Source organism: Scatophagus argus, chromosome 8 (genome assembly GCF_020382885.2).
Source record: "Scatophagus argus isolate fScaArg1 chromosome 8, fScaArg1.pri, whole genome shotgun sequence".
In the NCBI taxonomy this organism is placed as follows: domain Eukaryota; kingdom Metazoa; phylum Chordata; class Actinopteri; family Scatophagidae; genus Scatophagus; species Scatophagus argus.
The window spans coordinates 18984633-19004361 of NC_058500.1; the positions used below are offsets into that span (position 1 = coordinate 18984633).

Below are 19729 nucleotides of genomic sequence, written 5' to 3' on the forward strand. Positions count from 1 at the left end.
ATCAGTTTTCAAGTTCTGACTAAGCACAAACAAATCTGAACTGAACTTATTAATAAATCACAATTCTTGACCCCTATTAGCAGGACATACAATTAATCATTGCCTTTTCAAGACATATTTTTGTTTTCAGGAGATCATAACATAACAAAGGCAAGTCTGCCAAATGGGAATGGATTTCAAGATTTTTATTTTTATTTTACTTTTAACCACACCCAGCAACTGCTTTGATTTCAGGCTCATCAGCGAGAAAGACACACACAGGTAATGACAGAAGTCCTTTAATGGTGAGGAAACAGGCAGAACTGGCAGAAGAGATAACACACTCCAGATTGTGTTCTAAATGAAAAAAAAAATGGGTGGAGGACCAAAGGAGAGATAGGGACGAAGATGGCAATGGCAGGGTAAGAGGGTGAGTGAGTTATCAGCCATGCAGAACAGCAGTACACCTCATCTTGTTTTCCTCTAGTCTGGGTGGCAAATTTTCTTTGGGAGATAACAGGCGGTTCACTCCAGATTGTGGCTCTGAGTTAGTTCAGCTAAGTATGCTTATTTGTGTTTGCACAATGTGAGCTTGTGGTCAGTACTGCAGGAATTCAAGCAGAATGATTTCTTAGTTCATATAACATGATGAGATAAACTGTATAGACCTCCAATAGGCAACACAGTCCTTTGCCTTTATACATTACATTTCTTTATTTGTATTTAAAGATATGAAGTCCTGTTAATATTTTTTAAACTCTCTCTGTAACTACTTCCATTAATTACCGTATTTCCATATTCACAGGCCGCAACACTTTGTTTCTTCTGAAGTTTATTTTGATAATTTTTTCTTTACTGAGGCCCGCAGTGTATTTCAGCTGCACCAGTCTGCCAGCACTGAAGTGGCACAGCTCCAGCAGTTTCTTATATACAGTCCTGGATAGCAGCCATTCTCACAGACCTGCTGCCTCCTTCTCACATGGTGTACGCCACCCAGTAGATCACGTTCACCACAGCGAAAGTGAAAGGGAACACAGCCCTGGCATAGATGTCGATGGTGTCGGCATCGATGGGCTTGCAGACACACTTGGAACAGCACTTCTTCTCCTCCTTGGTTTCCTCCGTCTGCCTGGACCTTCTTCTCCTCGGCTCAGCCTCCTCGCTGCCGCCCTCCCCGGGGATTTCGCTGCTGGAGCGCTGGGCCCTCCCGTGGCGATTGGAGATCATCACACTCTGGTTCATTCCGGTCACCGACAGGGAAAACAAAACCATAGCCTGTTTGCCATTCTTCACAATGGACTGTATGGAGACAGAGACAGAGAGAGAGAGAGAGAGAGAGAGAGAGAGAGACAGAGAGAGAGAGAGGCATGTAAGCACTTTCTGAGGCTTTACCTGATAGAGTGCAAACAAAATTGATACTCCATCTACCACCCAGACCAGTTGTGCATAATCAGACACAGCTCATGGTTTGTGGACCACAAAGGACCATATTTCAATGAGAGACAGAGCCGAGGATGATACACATCCCTATACCTCTATTCTGGCTGCAGATGCTGTGGTAACCACCTGTCAATTAGAAGGTAGTCATACCCTAAAGCAACCTATTATCTGCTTTATTTTTTTGTTTTGAAGAAAACTTGAAACCAGTGAATGGGATATAAACTCAATAGGAAATGGTTTACTAATATAATAACTAATATAATAAATAAATTAAAAGCAGGGTCATTTTCTTCTAAGCTTACGTACACTCAGACTTCCTTTTGAAGCGAGGGGCCATTAGAAAGAATGCAGGTTTCAGACATTTGGCATTGCAGTAACTTTTCAGGCTATGGTTACGTCCAATTAGTTTACTGTCTAGGGCTAAATATGAAAAGATAAATGGACTTTTTAATTAAAAATGCACAGACGTTGACCACTTGGATTTTCTGCACTGTGTTACTGGATTTCTTAGCACTTTACATTTTTTTGAAGTGGGAATGTTTTTCTCACCTCAGAGCTCAGCTTGCTGGCCTTCACCTTGGCCTTCTCTTTGAGTCGGTAGTCAGCATTGTAGTGAGCGAAAGCGTACTCAATGAGCGCCGCAAACACAAACACGTAACAGATCCAGAAATAGACATCTAACGCCTTGATGGCTGACGCCCGAGGCAGGGAGGAGCGGGCGCTTACCATCAGCGTGGTCATGGTGAGAACAGTCGTGATCCCTGAGGAAAGATCACAGACACAAGGTACATATTAGTGTTCTGAAGGGTCTTAGCCATGTTAGCAGCAGGGCAGTATAGATGGCAATGTCGGTCTTGATAAATACCAAATGAATTTCAAGAATCAGCACGTACAGTAGGTCAAAGTTGTCAGTTATCCTGTGAAATATTTCAGCAATATTACAGTACAATACAATATTTCTACTGTGTGGATTGCCGTGTCAGCGAATATTGAACTACAATGACATTGCATTATGAAATTAGAGACATTTATCTGTCCATATGGACGTCCTTGACTTTTCATCTCACACCATCTAGGTCTAAATTTAAATTTGTCTAGAAGTTTGGTTTATGACTAAATACTTTCAAAACATAAGAACATTCCTATCAGCCTCAGTTGTACCTTGTGTTGTTAATCAGCAATTGTTTACATGCTACACATGCAACACAGGGAAAGTTTATATCTACAAAATTTCAGGGTGTTAGCATTGTCAGTGTGTACATTAACATACTGGTGAGGTTTTAGTTTTCGTCTAGTAAAGTTTAGTGGAGTTTTTTAACAGACCACACATGCTGTGTACCTCTATTTTATATTTAGCAACCCAGTAGGCTGTAAACTCAAAATTATCTGGCATTTTTTATTCATTAAAGAATGTATTTAAAAAAAATGATGACTGTCACAGATTAATCAAGAGTAAACCACATTATATTCACAATAATGTCAGGGAACAGCACATGATGGCTAATGTTTTTTCTTGATTTTATTTTGCAACAGAGTAATAAATCTCATGAACATGTGACCAGATGTCAACCTCAAATTTCCACTTCTACTCAGTCAATATCAATGTTTAATGGGAATGGTGCCATGAAATTTAATGAGGATGTCATGTTCCTCACAGGATGATCCTTTTCCATTTTGGACATGTGATGAGCTTTCCTATAGTGCCACCTTCAGGACACAAAGTCATTATTGTCATTATTGTTCCCTACATTATGTAACTTGCAGGTTGTCATTAAAAAATATCAAAAGTATAAACCATTTCAACTTGGTCTTTTCTCTAGAGCCACCATCGGGATGAACTTTACATTTGCAGCTCCGCTACAGGAAAAGCTCCTTGTCATTATCATTATCAGTACAGTTCAATATGATTTATTTCCTTCCTCTACCGAGGCTGTTAGACTTGTAATGTTATTATTGAAAGTTCAATAGCTGCCTTAGCCAGGTGCACTTTCTAACCACAAGAAAACATGGCACTTATATGATTTAACCTTTCTATAACTGAATGAACAAACAAACACACACACACACACACACACACAACTTTAAGTTGCCCCTTTTCAACTTTCATTTTAAAAATAAAACAGTCCTCATTAAACTAATACAAACCTAAGGTCACACGAGCAGGGACTGCTGATTGGCTGATCCAAAAGGACACCCAGGACATGGCAACCAGTAATATCGAAGGCATGTACGACTGAATGATGTAGACGCCTCTATTACGTCTCAGCTGGAAGCGAAGACTGAGCCTTGGAAATCGTCCCGCTAAGAAGCAGAAAACAGACACTGTGCTTAATTGCTTTGCTGCAGAGGCTAATTATCCATTGTAAAAATACTCAGTTGTTCTTCAAAGACAATGATATCATAGAATGTCTGTCTGCTCACATGTGCCCCTGGTGGCAAAGCTAGATATAAAGATATAAAGTAGGAGGCACATTCTCCCAGCAGCAATTCTAATCATGTCCTAAACCTCCTGCCTGGCTCAGCAGCAAGTCTGACTTGATCCATTCCTTCAATGCATAGAATATAACCCCAAGTGCCTGAAGTAAAGAAAAACATCTTGCTTCAAAAAGAATCTGAAGAGTTTTCCAGCACAAGAGGCAAGCCAAGGCCAAAAAAACTCAAAATAGCACAAGGCATAAACACTAAAGAAATATGCAAGGGGCTTTCAAAATGGCTATGCAGGCACTAACCTTGACAACTAAAGAAAAACAGAGGAGAACAAGATAGATGCTCACCAGATTTGAAGTTCATCATCTCAGTGACAAACCGATAGTCTGTGATGGTGAACTGGGAGAGCTCCAGCTTGTCCAGGCCGTGGATGTGTCGCTGACTCTCCGACCAGTGATAAACAATGTCCTCTGAGGAGTAACCGTCTAGAATGAAAATAAAAACATTTTTTTAGCCCAGCGTACAAAAATGCAAATTGTGCTTAGCATGTCACATACCCTTGCACTTTGGAACAAAGCTTTAACACTTTTTTGATGAATACACTCAGACAAATCAAGAAAGCAACATTTTGTGTGACAGAAGAAAAAGAAATGAAAAAGAAATCCAACTTACAGCTTTCCAGGTCCAGCATACACTCCTGTTCATCCATGGGATACTTGGTCAGGTCCATATCACACGCCACCGTCGAAGTGATTCTAGGAAGGCAACCCAGTTAATCAGCACTCAAGGTACATCATTGTATTTTCTATAGTTAGCTGGGAACTGTGTTGACTGGTGATGAAAAGGAGCTCAGTACATTTTTGCATCACATTTAATAGAAGCAGATGAAAGACACACAAAGACCCCAAAACTGTTAACCTGCATTAACTGTTTTGTTTTGGGTTTTTTTGTTTGTTTGTTTTGGGGGGGTTTGGCAACTTGGCAGAAGCAAACAATAATCAGTAAACACAATGCTAACATATCACCTCATGAAGTTAAAAAGCAACATTTTTAGCAAGTTACACATCTATAAAAAAGAAAAAAAGAACACAAGTGAAATGACATATGTGCAATCTCATGCACATACATTGAAGGTTGGTATTGGATGAAAAGTGTGCAACTTTCCTTCCAGACATCAGTGCTGTCAGCGGTGGTCTCTTTTAACCATGGCTGCAAACGTTCACTCACCTTAAGTAGTTTCAGTTTCCTAAACTCTACCAAAACTTAACTGTAAGTGTAGATATACAGAGTCTCTGTCTGTTTGAGTCTGACCAGTGAAGACAATAATCTGTTTGCTCATACCGGCTGCTGTATAGAATGACTCCGTTGGGCTGCAGGCGGATCAACTTGTTCTCCACGGTGACATCGTGGAACCAAGCAGATTTGGCATTGACGATGAAAGTGTCGGGCAGCCACAGCTTGTCCACAAATCGACTGTCCAACCCCAGCGTCTTGTTGGTGTGATTGTAGGACAGGCGGTCATCATGCCAGCTCTGCCGCAGGAACACGGTCATAGTGTATTCCTGCCAGGAACAAATACACAGACAAACATGAAGGCTGAGTCATGGGCATGAGGAAACACAATTTACTGAGAGAAAATGCTTATAGCATACCCCTATCTCAGTCTTAGGAAAAAGGGGTCCACTTTGTATCAAAATTAATCAAAATTAACTTAATGCAAATTTGTGTGGTTTGATATCACTTGGACTGAAGTCCTACTGGGTACCTGGGAGGTATTGGTCTGTGAGAACTGTTGAACTATGTCTGTAGTGGCTCTAGAATTAAACCCATAAAAAATCACAGTATCTTGGTATCAATTTTGACTGTTTTCTTTTTTGTGTCTGACATCAGAATTCCTTTATAGACTGTTCCTGACATAGACTGTATGTTGTCTTCTTTTGTTAATACATTTTATTTTTTACATTATACTCATATTTTTTCATTTTTACATTTATTTTCAACTTTTTTGTGTGTTTGTGCTTTATGTTTTATGAAGTACTTAGAATTGCCTTTGTGTATGAAATATGCTGTACAGATAAACTTATCTTGCAGTGTACACCAACTTAATAGGAGTGCAAAACTAAATTGTTCCTTTCTAATGACTGCAATTAGGTGCAAATCTAAGACTTGTGAGAACCAACTGGATTGAATACATTTAAATTTAGTAGGTCTCATAAATAACAAACATAAAGTAGTTTAAGATAAGATGAACTTTATTGATCCCGCAGTGGGGAAATTCACTTGTCGTGGCAGCTCAGAAGAACAGAAAAAGAGCGTTTAATGGGAATGTATAAAATCCTACTAAGCAGACTAGAAATTTTATCAAACTATGTATTTTGTTATAGTCATTTTGATATTTTGGATGTTTGACAATACTGACATGTTGCACTGCTAGAGGTATGATTTAGTCTAGATTAAACATCCTAAATCCAATACTAAGATACTCTGTTGGAGATATTGTCAGTAGTAAACCTTAATCTGTTCAAATTCATAATTTGTAACATATGGAATATGGAAACATGCATCAAGACTGCTGTAAATACTGATTCTGGTTTTATTTCTGTATATTGGGATCCATTCTATGAACTCTTATTTGTAACAAAAAAAGCATTATTTTTGTTTTTTGTTTTCTTTTTGGGAATATTTATTTGTAGGTGTTGAAGCAAAGGATATTTTTATTTGTTTGGAAAAGAATAAGGACCACATGTATGATGTGAATCTTCCCACTAGAGTTGGTTTTCACTGCACAAAATCCATGAAAGTATCAAATTATCCAACAACTCAACCAATGTGTCTCACATGTTCATCCTGAGTATTTTCAAACCCTCAAGTGGGATAAATCAGGATTATGCAAATAGCAAATCTTTCATCTTCGCTGGAACAGTAAAGTTAAAGGATGATAGAGAATCATCCTCACGGTAGATGGAAGGAGAACTGCATACTTTACCATGTTGGCTTCAGAGATGTGGTCAATGCTGGCCACTTCAATAGCCATGGCCACGTTCACTGGTGGACCTGTGGGGGGGAGAAGTGAGAAAAAAAAGCAAACCTGGTCCCTCCCCAGTTTAAACACACACACACACACACTTTCTCTGCTCATTCTGAATCCATCAGTAACTCCCATCCCCACTCCATCACCCATCTGTTTCCCTCCCACCCACCATCCTCCCACATCTCAAACACTCCTACAGTGCATAGAGATTAAGCATTATCCAGTTTAACCATGCTAAGTGGTACATCACACTGTGGGCATTCATAAACAGTACCAGGCTTTCATGGACTCGTGCAGAGTGATCTCCTGCCAGCATTCACACACACACACACACACACACACACACACACACACACACACACATACACACATGCACACATACATACACACTGTAGTATTTTCACTCAACAGTTTGCCATATGATTAGCATGGAGTGTGCCTCTGTGATCGGATGCTAGAGGGCATAAACTACTGGGGAGCTCACTGATGCAGAACAGAAATACTATTTAGAATGACCATTAAGGAATCATACATTACCATTCCCCACCATTCAACACCTTATTCTCGCAGTTTTAAACAAAGTTGGTGAAGGTTTTGTTTATTTTCAACTGTTTTCTTAACCTGAGGTCTGTAAAGCAAAGATATATAATTTAAAAAAAACTGAACATAATGGTAATGCAAATGAATGTAAAAAGTTTTCCAAAATAGTCTACAATGGAATTCAGAAATCGTTTTTGCACAATGCAGTGCATTTTTGGATTTTGGGAAGTTCCCTACAGCGGGGTTGGTATAAAAAAGAAAAATATATTTATTTTCTATGTGCCCATTCTGGAATTTTCAAACCAAAATACTAATAATTATGTTTTTGCATTTGTGCATCATCCATGTGATCTTTTGGAATTATTTTTTTTATTGCAAGTATAAAGTCATATGTTATCTCATTCTCAGTTTCCATATTCAATGTATGCTTTATGTCATCAACACAATGCCATGAAAGTTGAATGTAGGGAATTACCCCAAAGACGTGATTCCTCAGTGGTCATTATAATATTACACCAATAGGAATGCACCACATGATGCTGTGTTATGATGGTTTTAGTTGGCATGTAGTGCATAAGGCAGTGTGTGTATGTTGTGATGGTAGCATTCTTGCCCCACATTTTCACCTTTGCTCAGCTGAGTTAAGCTGTGAGATTGAGAAATCTATCGCTATGGTCATTGGATGTTTCACATCTTGCAGCCATTCTTAGCAAAGTCTCCAGAGTGGTGCTCATTATTTGCACCACCCATCTCTCTGTTGTCCTTGAAGGGAATTGTCCTGGATAATCCCCTAAGCAAAGCTAGTCTTCTCCTATGAATGTTTTGTTGTGTCCCTTACTGAAGAGTCAAATCAGGTACAAGAAACAACAAAAAACAAACTTAACTCCCAGGATAATGGAATTGGTAAATGAAACGTAAACATCCATGTTGTCGTAACTTTGGGTGGGTGATGCTAAGGATGGCTGTAAATGTGAGAGGGTGAAATGCAACCCAATGCCACGAGCAGTAGATCTCATACTCACCTCCTATCCCAGGGCGAAAATTTCTGGCATAGCCCTTCATTAAATCATCCAGATTAGGTAACCAGGATATTTCAATGTCTGTACCTACATAGTCCCCAATGTCACTCAGCATGGCCCTGAAGGAGACAAACAGCAAAGACAGCAGCCTTCAGCGGTTGTCCAGCTACAGCATGTGTCCACAGGAAAACCTGGCAGATCCTCACATACAGTCAAGTACGCAAAAGTTAAAAATAAAGCTTTAAATGTGAAACAGTTTTAGCTGTTAGTAATACTGGCTGACTGTTTACAACTGAGGAAAAAGCTTTCGAGGTTGCTCTAATAAAACAGCGTTCTGTCTCTCAAACCTTTCTGGTGCGTGTATATCCTTATTAAGTGAAAAAAAATGTCTTGAACTTAGAGTCATCAAGTTGTCCTTTCATTGTTTTGATTTTTTGTTTGGTTTTTTTTGTTTTTGTTTGGGGTTTTTTTGGCCACTGGGGGCAGCAGAACCAGCTGTAAGCGACATGACATGTAATGACATATCACTTACACCGATCAGCCACAACAGTAAACCCACCTGCCTGATATTTTGTAGGTCCCCCTTGTGCTGCCAAAACAGCTTTGACCTGTCAGGGGAAGGGACGCAGGATCTTTGGAATCAGGATGTCGGATCATTTGGGTTCTGTGCATGGAGGGTTTAGCCCCCAGGTGGTAGCCTGCAAATTTTTATGTGTGTGTTAATAGTTAATGTTATTCACTTCACCTTTCAGTGGTTTTAATGTTGTGGCTGATCGGTGTATATTATCACTCTAAAAGTTGTGGAGGAAAACATGTTGCTGCTGACTTGACTTGCTGAAGAGGTGAGGGGATTACAGTCACAGTTAATTGAGTTGATGATCCTCAGTGGGTTCATCACTGTGAGTAACCTCTTTTACATTACATATAGTCATTTCAGCTGTTAATATGAAATTTATATACTGTTATACTGGATCTCAAAGTTAACACAAAGGAATCCTATACTCTAAAACACATAATCTGCTAATAAGTAGAATAAAGCAGGCTCATTGTTTTTATCTGTACTTTTTACTCTTTTCATTGATATTTGTGTTTTCATTTGTTAAATACCTTAGTTTATTTGTCCTAGTATGTGCAATGTGGAATACAGTATTTCAAAATAATTGAAATGAAGAATTTAATTATGAATGATTATGAGTACTCTTTAGCAGTTATTTGATGTGGATTTTTACATGAAAATGATCATATTCAAAAACACTGGATAGTAGAACAAATTACCAGCCATCAGCTGCATCATTTCAAGCGTTGACTGAAGACTGGCTGGGACATTTTTCTTCACTGCCTCAGCAATGTACATTAGTCCACAAAGAGGCTGACAGCAGATCCTAAATCGCTTCAAATGTCACACAGTTCAGAATGAACATCATGCTGTGCCTCAGTCCGTGAGCATTACACCACATATCCCCATTCAACCAGACGTTTAATCAGAGCAAGTTAACACCTAATTATATTGCTCTAGTTTGGAACGGTGACACCTCAATTCAAGCAATACTAATGCTTTTCCCATTCCTCTAACTTTCAGGAGGGGTATAATAGTGGAATAAATACTATTTGCTGGTATAAAAGGACTCAGTTTAGCCCTCAGGGACAGCTAGAGGGCCCAGGGCAGGACAGCCACAGTTTCAGTGTGGGACTTCACCAAAGCAGCACAGCTCAGATACCACCAGGTGGCAGTTTTGCATTCTGAAACAGCGAGCCTGGAAACAGATATCCTACAGACATACAGATATCATGCAAGTACTGTGTGGACTTTCATGTATTTGAGCTCAAGTCAAGTGAGTTACACCCTGTCATGACAGACAAGGTTTCGGTAATATGCAGCAGAGCTTCATCATTAAACATTATCAGGTGCACATGGTCATACAAAAATCACATTTTTGAGGCAATACTGTCATCTAGAGTTGAAAGAGATGACTAATGTGCAGCAAATAAATGAAATAAAATGAAAGGTTTCACTGACTGGAAAGGGACCACACGGAGGCTTGATCGAAGGTGTTTTTGTTGACCAACAATGAAAATCAACAATGAATTGAAGAGAGCCAAGCCATATGCATATAATGCTCTTCCAAGAGAGCAGTATATGCACATGGAAAACTGACATTCATAACAAAGCAATATGTAAGTATACAGTATAGGAAAAAAATGTGCTTTTCTATACAAACAGTTTAAAAAAAACAGCAATTCTGCCATGTCATTGGTTTCCTTGGTGAATCCATTTTATATCGGTAGATATATTTTTAGAATGGCAATCACTGTCATGTCATGAAATAAATGGGAGCACTGAGTGGGTAAATTAATCACTGTGTGACTACTGGATTTCTCCACTAATTGGCAGTTTCTAAATCTGGAATATAAAGAGCTTTTCCATCAAGAAATCCGTTAACACACCAAGGTCAAACAGCATGGGGGACCGAGACAGTGTGTGTCTGCTGGGGACAAATCCTATTGTAATAGTCTAAACACCGTAAGTTAGTATCAGTTTTTACCCATTTGCAGTAACGTGTCTAGGATGATCAGATTAATGGGTTTACTGTGATTTCATTACAATCCCTGACCTTTCCGGTGTGACTTTACATTGAAAAGGCCTGTATTACGTGCAGCTTACCACTTATTTTTGTACAAACTGTATTTATAGTCACATATCAGAGAAACGTAACTTTGTACCCCCTTTACTGTATATCACAGTAAAATAACATCATCTTTTTTTCTTGGATGTCTCTAATGAATTTCGACTGTCTGCGTGGATGCTGCTACTCACAAACAGCTGTTCTCCTACTCATTCCAAACACATCAGGAATGTGCGGCTTCATGTGCAGCAGAAGAATGTTAATCCTACAGACCTTGTAAAAAATATGAAAGCTTTAATTGACTGACCAAATATTGTATATCCCCATCGATGTTGTTTTTATCAGTGATCACTGCAAGCTCTCTCTACAGAGCAGATCAGATCTTCTGTCTCTCTATAGTTTGATGTTGTTTGAGAAAAAGTGTTTATTTCTTGATTTCCCAGCCTGAATTAGCATTTTTATGACCACAGAAAGCCAAACAGAAACGCAGCTCTCACTGGGCTCTCCAAGGAAAAATTCACATTACTGCCTGCTGTTAAAAGACATGTACGGGACTGAACATTTGCTCTCTGTGGACATGCACTAAACATTTGCACCTCTCTATTTTCTCGCCCTTCCATCCATGACAAACAATGGAGAGTGTGTGCATTTCCAGAGTCTCCTCTTCCTTCTGTATTTCAGTCTCCTTGAAAGCCTCTCCCGAGGCCTGGATCTGCACCCTTCTGTTTATGAGCTAACATTAAACAGATGGGGAGAGGAGACGGAGGAGAGCAAAGACAAAGAGCAGCAGCCTCTCTCAAATTTATGAAGTCTTCTCGTGAAGGTAATGTGCAACACGCAGTAACGAGCCCAATTAGCTTTATATACTGACACTGCTAGTTACCTGAACATGAATAGAGTGCCAGTCCCCTCATCCTCAGTCTGTGACTCGCTGTTTAATTTGTTTTATTGGCATCGCTGTGAGATGCGCCGTACTGGGAAAGCATCAAAATCCATTTGGATAAATCACAATAACACAGAAATAAGTGACACATATTAACAGGCAGATGCTCAATAAATGATAGTAATAATAAATAATAGACACTAATGAATAATAGATTGTTTTTCATTCAGCAAACAGATATCGTTATTGACCTCATTAGCACTGCTCTAAAGTTTGACATGTTATGCTTAAATATGGGTCCCAGAAGTGACATACTTCTCTAAATCTCTAAATCTTCTCTAAAACGTTTAAGTGAATACTGAACACCTCATCCTTCTTTTTGTTTTAAGCCAGTTGCTTGATAAAATGAAGAGAAAAGGAATTTTACTTTTACTTTCATAGTTATCTTTTACTGGCTCTTTTGTTCATAAATTAATGACGTGTAATGTAATAAATCTCTTATTCTTGATTTTACGAGCACATAGCTGCCTCATCGCCGGGGAGGGTCTACTCCGAGGTCTACTTCAACTCCCTCTTTGCTTAAGCTTCTGCAATGAGACCCTCTGAAGATAATTCAGAATGCTGCTGCCCACCTGGTTTCCAGCCTTCTCAAGTTTTCCCCCTCCTTTTCAACTGGCTCTCTATTGCTGCTCGCATCCCATTCAAAACTCTGATGCTGGCCTACAGGGCAGTGAAGGGAAGGGAGCTTCTCCTCTCTACCTCCAAGCCGTGGTCAAACCCTACATCCCAGCACAACAAAATGCCTCTGGACGTCATCACTCAGAAGACACTGTGGTCGCTCGTCTCGGTCGAGGCTTCGCAGAGGTGGAATGAGCTCCCCGCTGAAGTCACGAAAGCAGAGTCATTTATCTTCTACCGCAGGCTATATCTCAGCAGCTTTTTCCAGCAGTTAATTACATCTCATTTAAAAATTTCTAAGCACTTGTTCTGCACTACTGAACACACTTTTAGTTATTTGTTTAGAAGACATACACTCCATCTAGCTCTCCTAAGTGGTTTCAATGTATTTTTGGTAAGTTGCTTTGGACAATCTGCCAAATGAATGTGATGTAATGTAGCACATATTTAATAATTTATTTATTTTTCATCTTCCCCTCATCCTTCTCATTATCATACAAGCAACAAGGAAAATGTTGTGACAAGACGGGGAGAAATAGGAAATGGATTAATGCACTTACACACTACTTTTACTTTGTTCCACTAAACATGTTTTCCAAAACTCACGCAAGCAAACCAAAATACTTCTCAAACATTATTTCATTTTTCCTCATGTTTATCAGACCTCTGTCCTCAGCCAAATGAATATTACAAACATTTTTACCAAACTGGTCAGAATGAATAGCCATACAAAATCAGCGATTTGATGACATCACTTTTAACTCTGGGGACACGTGATTAGTTCTCATTAATATTTTTTATATATATTCCATTTGATAAAATTAGCTACATTTTAATACATCTAATACAAAATAAATGGTGGGATCAGCACATCAAATCTATCAAGTGTAAGTTGTCAGTTTTAGAGTACAGTTTTTGAGTGAATAATCCCCATGTTGCTGAAACCCCTCAAATACATAAGTTATAAAAAAATAACTCCTAATCAGATTAATGAACATGTATCTGGTAATCAGAATGTGTTAGCGAGCATATTCAACAGAGTACACTACTCCTGTAATTAAACCTTCTCCTGTTTACATGGGGTGCGTCACCTTAAATTGAGTAGAAGCACTAGAGTGTCCCTGCACCTGCTCAGCCTGCTGCCCGAGCAGAGTCGTGCTCTACAGCCAGCTCATGCGGCCAGAGGACCATGATCAAATCACTGTGTTATTGGGAAATGTGCTCTGTGGACAGCAGGATGGATTTATCCGCTGACTCAGCCTCTTACTCAGATTAGTTAGGAGCACTATGTTGGCTGCTGTGTCACTTCAGTGCGGGTTTAAGGACAAGTGTGTCAGACCAGAAAGATCATGAAATGCTGGGATTAAATCCTGTGGCATCACATTTTGCTAAACTATCATATGTCCACGTTTGGACATAACTCACGTGTGCACAAAACATCTACAGTCCCATCTCCTCTGCCTCTCCTCTGTCTGTCTGAAAAGCTTAACCATATTAGACAGATTGTCTGTCCATACTGTAAGATGTACTAGTGTCTAATGTTAGACATAGTGGATTTGTATTTTGTATTTTATTGCATTATTTTTGGCAGAGAGTCCTAGAAACAACCAACTACTCCTGTCATGGACTGTGACTCCTTCTCACCTTTCTGTGCTAACCATTAATTTGATTAAATAGGGCTATACATTTTTGTTCAAATATGCCCCATGTTATGCACATGTCTCATATGAGGCAGGGCCCTTTTGCATATTTGTGTGTTGCATCGGAGCCGCTGCTGTGAATAGCTGGATGAATTTAATATGCTTTTAAGTATTTCAATACAGTTCTGTTTTGTTTTGGGGGGTTTTTTGTTTTGTTTTTTGCACAAATTCAGTCATGTTTAAGCTGTTTTGGATATAATTCATGTCATTATTTTCATTTAATCAGATTTAATCAAGATTTCTTTAGCCTCATATTGCCGCACATAGCTTGACAGATGACTTTTGAGATACTTCTAGTTTCCTGTGATTATGAACTATAACATTTCAGTTCACCTGCTCTCTCTCTCTTTGACCCATGACACTAAGGATCTGTTTAGTGAAGTCCAATCCTAATGGTGCCCATCACCATCCAAGCTGGGTCACAGCCATGTTTAGTCTGTGCTGCTAATCTAATGTTCCTGTTCATACCTTTGTCGACCAGATAGCAGTCTCGCTGTGAACTGGTCTGCTGCCATCAGAGCCATATGAACTGTGAATATATCTCAGGCTTAACACTTCCTGCAGCTACTTCACAACAAAATTTTTCCACTGAGAACCACCAGAAGATTTCTATTGTTATCCACTCGCAGGAAGTGTTTACGTGGCTAACACTTAAAGATTAGCAAACCACTGTCAAAGATGATTTACATATGATATACAATAGATATATGATTCTTGTCAGCAAACTAGTTATAAATACTGTCTTTATAATGACTGCAACTAAATGAACAGAGCAATTCCTAATATCATTAGTTATCCTACGGTCAGTGAAATGCCCAGAATCTTCTGTCACACTATATATAATTCTATAATACAGAAAATGTGAGAAAAAAAAACAATGTCACCTCTGTAACATTCCCATATTGCACTGCATTGCACTTTATGTAGATTCAAAATTACAACTGCCAGTGTCCAAAATGTCCGTTTACTGTCCAGGACACAGTAAATCACTGAGTGTCAAAAATAAGGCAGAAGTGAGTGAGACAAAGCCTCTCAGTTATTTTTTGCCACCCAAGCCCACTGGTTCCTCCAAAAATCTAAAGAAATCTAAAAAATCAAAAAATCAAATCAATATATAATTTTATTTTTGCCAAAGAGTTACAGTTGGACACTGTACCCTTTAGAAAATGTGACTCAAACAGCAGTGATAATACACATTTTCTTCCTTACACAATACCCTCACACTTAATATAACTATCTAAATATCTAAAACCAATCCCATCTGTGTACAATGTGTTGGTATGTTTCATATGTTCTATTTATTATGTGCTCTATAGGTTACAATAATTCATAGCGCAGTCATTATTGTCTCTATTGCACAAATTACACATCAGTTAGATGTGCTGCATTTGGTAAAATGAAGGGTTAAGTGACACTTTATCTGCAAAGAAAAGCTGTGAAATTGACGCCACACTAAAGGTGGTGAGGCATAACTTAGCTAAGCAACTTTTGTGAAATGGATAAATGAGGAGCTAAAAGGAGACCCAGAGTAATTCTGTTCAGAGGAGGGAAGCAGAGAAAGGAAGCAGTTTGCAACTTTGAACCACCTAAGGCAAAACAGCAATGTGAGTATGCATGCATGGTTGTGTGTGTGTACGCGCATATGTGAATGTGTGTGAGCAAGCGAGAGAGAAAGAGAGCTGATACATAATGAGGTGCAAGAAAAAGCCTACACTCTACATTGGACTGAGAACAAAATAATAATAACAGCAGAGAATAGAGGCAGGAAAATCCAATTACAATAGCTATTACTCCCTCTACTGGTGAACAGTCAAGAGAGACAATAGAAACGATTTGCCCAAATTTCACCCAAAGCTTAAGCTGCTTCCCCCTTTGCCCTTTTCAGTGGAGGCACATGCCAGTATATTTGCTTTGGAGAGATTTGGACTCAGTCAGTCTTGGTTATCCTAAGAACTGGAAGCTTATGGAGGGCATTTTGACTGCACACAGATAAAAGTGTTGGAAGCCTTTACTGAAATCAGAAATATATTGTTTAAAGCAGGTCCATCTGGTTTGTCCACCTATAGACTGTAAAAGAAGTGAAAATAGCCATCGCGACATCACACACTGCTTCATTTTGAAGCTTCGAGTTTGGCATTTTGGCCATTGCCATCCTGGTGCTTTGGAGCCAGAACAAAAAATGACCAAAAAACAAAGACCAAAAATAAATTCATGGCTATTTAAAAGTACACAGTGCCACGGATCTATACTCTTGTGCTGATTGACAGGTTGTAACTAGTAACTAATGAATATCTTGCATTGTCATTTATTTTACTTTCAATAGGAGCAGCCAGCAAGTCGAACCAGAATATTTTTACACCTAACTCTGTAAATTAAGAGTTTATTTTGACCCAGTTATTTGAACCGGTGATTGCTGGAACAGTGAAAAGACTAACCAAGATGTTTTGGGCAAGTTTTATTTTGTTTCTGTGTGTTTGAATGAAGTGTGTTTTATGATGATCTAGAAAGTAAAATTAATGTTTTTAATCTGAGCCTGTCAGTGACAAGAACAAGCCCTTTTACTGGACATACTTTGACCTAAGCGCAACTACCCCCATGTATTACACTGCAACCCATTTCATAGCGACTGGCTGAGGCAACCTACTGGACCAATTCCAAAACATTTCGCACCTCTTACTGGACACCATTGACATATATGATCGACAATCCATCTCCACTTCCTCCCAAAAATGAAGCTAAAATATCCTGCATACAAGAGATGCCATCTTGCTCTGGTGACTCTTAAAACTTAAAACCAGAGTAATCAAGTGGTGGAGCCAAGGCGCAGAGTTCGTGCCAAATCAAAATGCATATGCATGTATGTATTTTCAGCCATATCAATGCTACATTATCAAAACTCATCTATGTGCGCTGTAGTCTGTTTACGTTTTCCATGACTCAGCCCTGCATCACACATTGTTCTACACTGACTGGTTGTAGGTCTATCCAGTTGCACCCAATCCAAAGGCATTTTGGTCTGCAAATGTTGCGTTGGAAATCAAAATCAGAGGTTGCACACTAAAAATGTCAATTATTTTTAAAAGACTTTCATTCAATCTCACTTTTGTTGTTTCTGTTTTCTTTGTTTTGTTTTGTTTTGTTTTTTGCAACCAGTGGAGAAGCCCCCTGCTGGCCAGTAGAAATAATTCAGGTTTAACGCACTGACTTCACTTTTCAGACACGGAAGCTGTGTGTTTTATATTCGAGAAATATGTGTCAGAAAGTTATTTATAATACAGAGAATACTGAATATCAGAGGGCTGGATTAAAATTCAATGTGACATCTGTGTAAAATCTCTTTAAATGGCACTAGGTTTAAGGTCTTCTTAGCTCAAGAGGATCACTTTTTTTTTCATTACATGCACATTTCATTTCACCTCACATTAGGTTTACAATTGCATATGATTTATTTTTCAAGACTAATTTGTAATAGTGTTGCAACAAGAATTCAGTGACGTATTCTTGAAGGCACATGTCCATCTGTGACACTTCACCTAGACATTGTTGTTGGTTAGCAGAGGGGCTGCTCTGTTCAAACTGACTGTATTAGGCTAGTAAAGAAGCCTTTTCTAATCCATGGACACAAATCACCATCTGATATTCGACCCCGACTGAACAGGCCTTGAAGTGACTTACATTACCTAATACACAAAAATGCACCCACACAATTCCCTATAAAAAAAAGCAAACAAAAAAAAAACAGTCCTCTCTTTCTATGCATATGCATTATGCAAATAATGTCATCAAATGTGCCCGACGGTAAAGCAGAGGAGAAAGCAGACTTCGGGTTGTGGGTGGAGAGAAGTATGTTTATATGAGGATGCAGAGGGCAAAGCCACATAAAATCAGTTTAGTTAGCTTTAAGCGTGATGTGTATTAATATTAATAAGGAAAAGTCGTGGGAGGCCAGGACAATCAGACTGTCCAACCATATTTTAGCTATAATGTTTACTGTTTGTTTTTGAGTAAAGGGTAATTTATATTTAGTATGGCATCTGCTGTTTATAGGTCCAGTCCAGAGAGGTATGGTTATTATAATACTGTCTTCATGATGGAAGCTAATGCTTCTTTTTGGTGTTTGGCTTTTTTGATCTTCTGACTTTAAATTTATGGTTCATCCAACTTTTTATTCACCAACTGGATGTTTTTTTTCTTTGCAGCGCTCCGCACTAACGAGCGACACAGGCCTAGTGATAAGACACCTGCAAGAACTAAAAATCAATGGTGATCTCACCTGGTGAAAATATCCCCTCCAACGAAGAGCAGAGCAAGACACGACAGCAGGAAAGTTGGGACCTCCATTCCACACGCTTTATGATAAAAAATTGATGGGAGGGGTAAAAAAAGAAAAGTTTCCAGGAACGGAAAGCGACGACAAAGCCACGGAGTTTTATTTCAGTGCGCTCTCGTCGTGATCCGGCGCTGCCGAGAAAGTAAAGTGCGGTGCTGATGCTGCTGCTGATGCTGCTGAAGATGATGGCGATGATGACCCCATGATCAGTCCTCCAATTCCTCCGCGTCCAGGAGTGCACAAGAAGAGAGCGCACCGAGGAGAAGCAAAACTCCCAGTCCGACCGAGACAACGAGCCGTACCACCGCTGCCACCGCCGCCTGTCCTCCAGCAACAGAGAGAGGGAGAGAGGGGGGCAGGGATCGAGAGAGAGATGGAGAGAGAGATGGAGAGAGAGAGACTCACTAATCTGTCGATCCCTCCTTTGCTTGGCCTCTAAACGTCAGATTCAATCTGGCTACGGAAGGCGGGGGGGCGGCAGGAAGGCATGTCACGAACATAGGACTTCAGGATATTATGTAATGTTTAACGCATTTGAATCATCTCCATTAGGTAATTACTGCCTCATATAAAGTTGGATTTCACTCTCTTGGGAAAAGGACAAACAGTCGAGGTTTGCACAGCGCAGAGCCCAGTGGGGTCAAAGTGGGCAGAGACACCCACAAGTTGCCGGCTTGATCCTCTTTAAAAAGAAGTGGGTAATTCACTGTGTTTCCCAAGTCAACTACTGGCATCACATCACTAAATAAACTCATGTTATTTTATGTATTCTCTAGAGGAACAGTTGGTGGTGAGTTATCATAAAATTAAACAATTTTTAAAGGGAATCTGGTGCAGCTGACTGCCACAAGTTGACATGGGCAGCAGAGTAACGTGAGAAGATGAGGAACTACTCTGATCAGAGCTTTCACTGTTAGCTCAACACCTCCACATTGTTATATAATTTAATGTATAATTCTCTTTTAATACACATGTAGATCATAATGTTTCTCATGTTGGGTACTGTTACACTTTTCAAAGACCTTAATAAGAATAGATTTACATGAGCAAAGAGACTAAATAAGATATCAGTCACAAT

General features: G+C 39.3%; 1 protein-coding gene across 1 annotated transcript; it reads right to left on the reverse strand.

Moving 5' to 3' along the window:
- Window positions 1–215: 215 nt before the first annotated feature.
- Window positions 216–19001, reverse strand: gabrd (gamma-aminobutyric acid type A receptor subunit delta). The gene is made up of 9 exons (XM_046397823.1): window positions 18595–19001; window positions 8440–8555; window positions 6833–6900; window positions 5188–5408; window positions 4519–4601; window positions 4194–4331; window positions 3565–3720; window positions 1969–2180; window positions 216–1278 (listed from the first exon to the last, which is right to left on the reverse strand). Exons 1-9 carry the CDS (start codon window positions 18660–18662, stop codon window positions 955–957), a joined length of 1386 nt encoding a protein of 461 aa, XP_046253779.1. The 5' UTR covers window positions 18663–19001; the 3' UTR covers window positions 216–954.
- Window positions 19002–19729: the final 728 nt, after the last annotated feature.

Excerpts from the sequence above, each read along its gene's own strand:
- gabrd (XM_046397823.1), bottom strand. The coding sequence starts at position 18,662 with ATGGAGGTCCCAACTTTCCTGCTGTCGTGTCTTGCTCTGCTCTTCGTT. Across the intron at positions 8,556-18,594 it reads GGAGGGGATATTTTCACCAG|GGCCATGCTGAGTGACATTG; the intron begins GTGAGATCACCA and ends TGTCTCCTTCAG. Across the intron at positions 6,901-8,439 it reads TTTTCGCCCTGGGATAGGAG|GTCCACCAGTGAACGTGGCC; the intron begins GTGAGTATGAGA and ends TCCCCCCCACAG.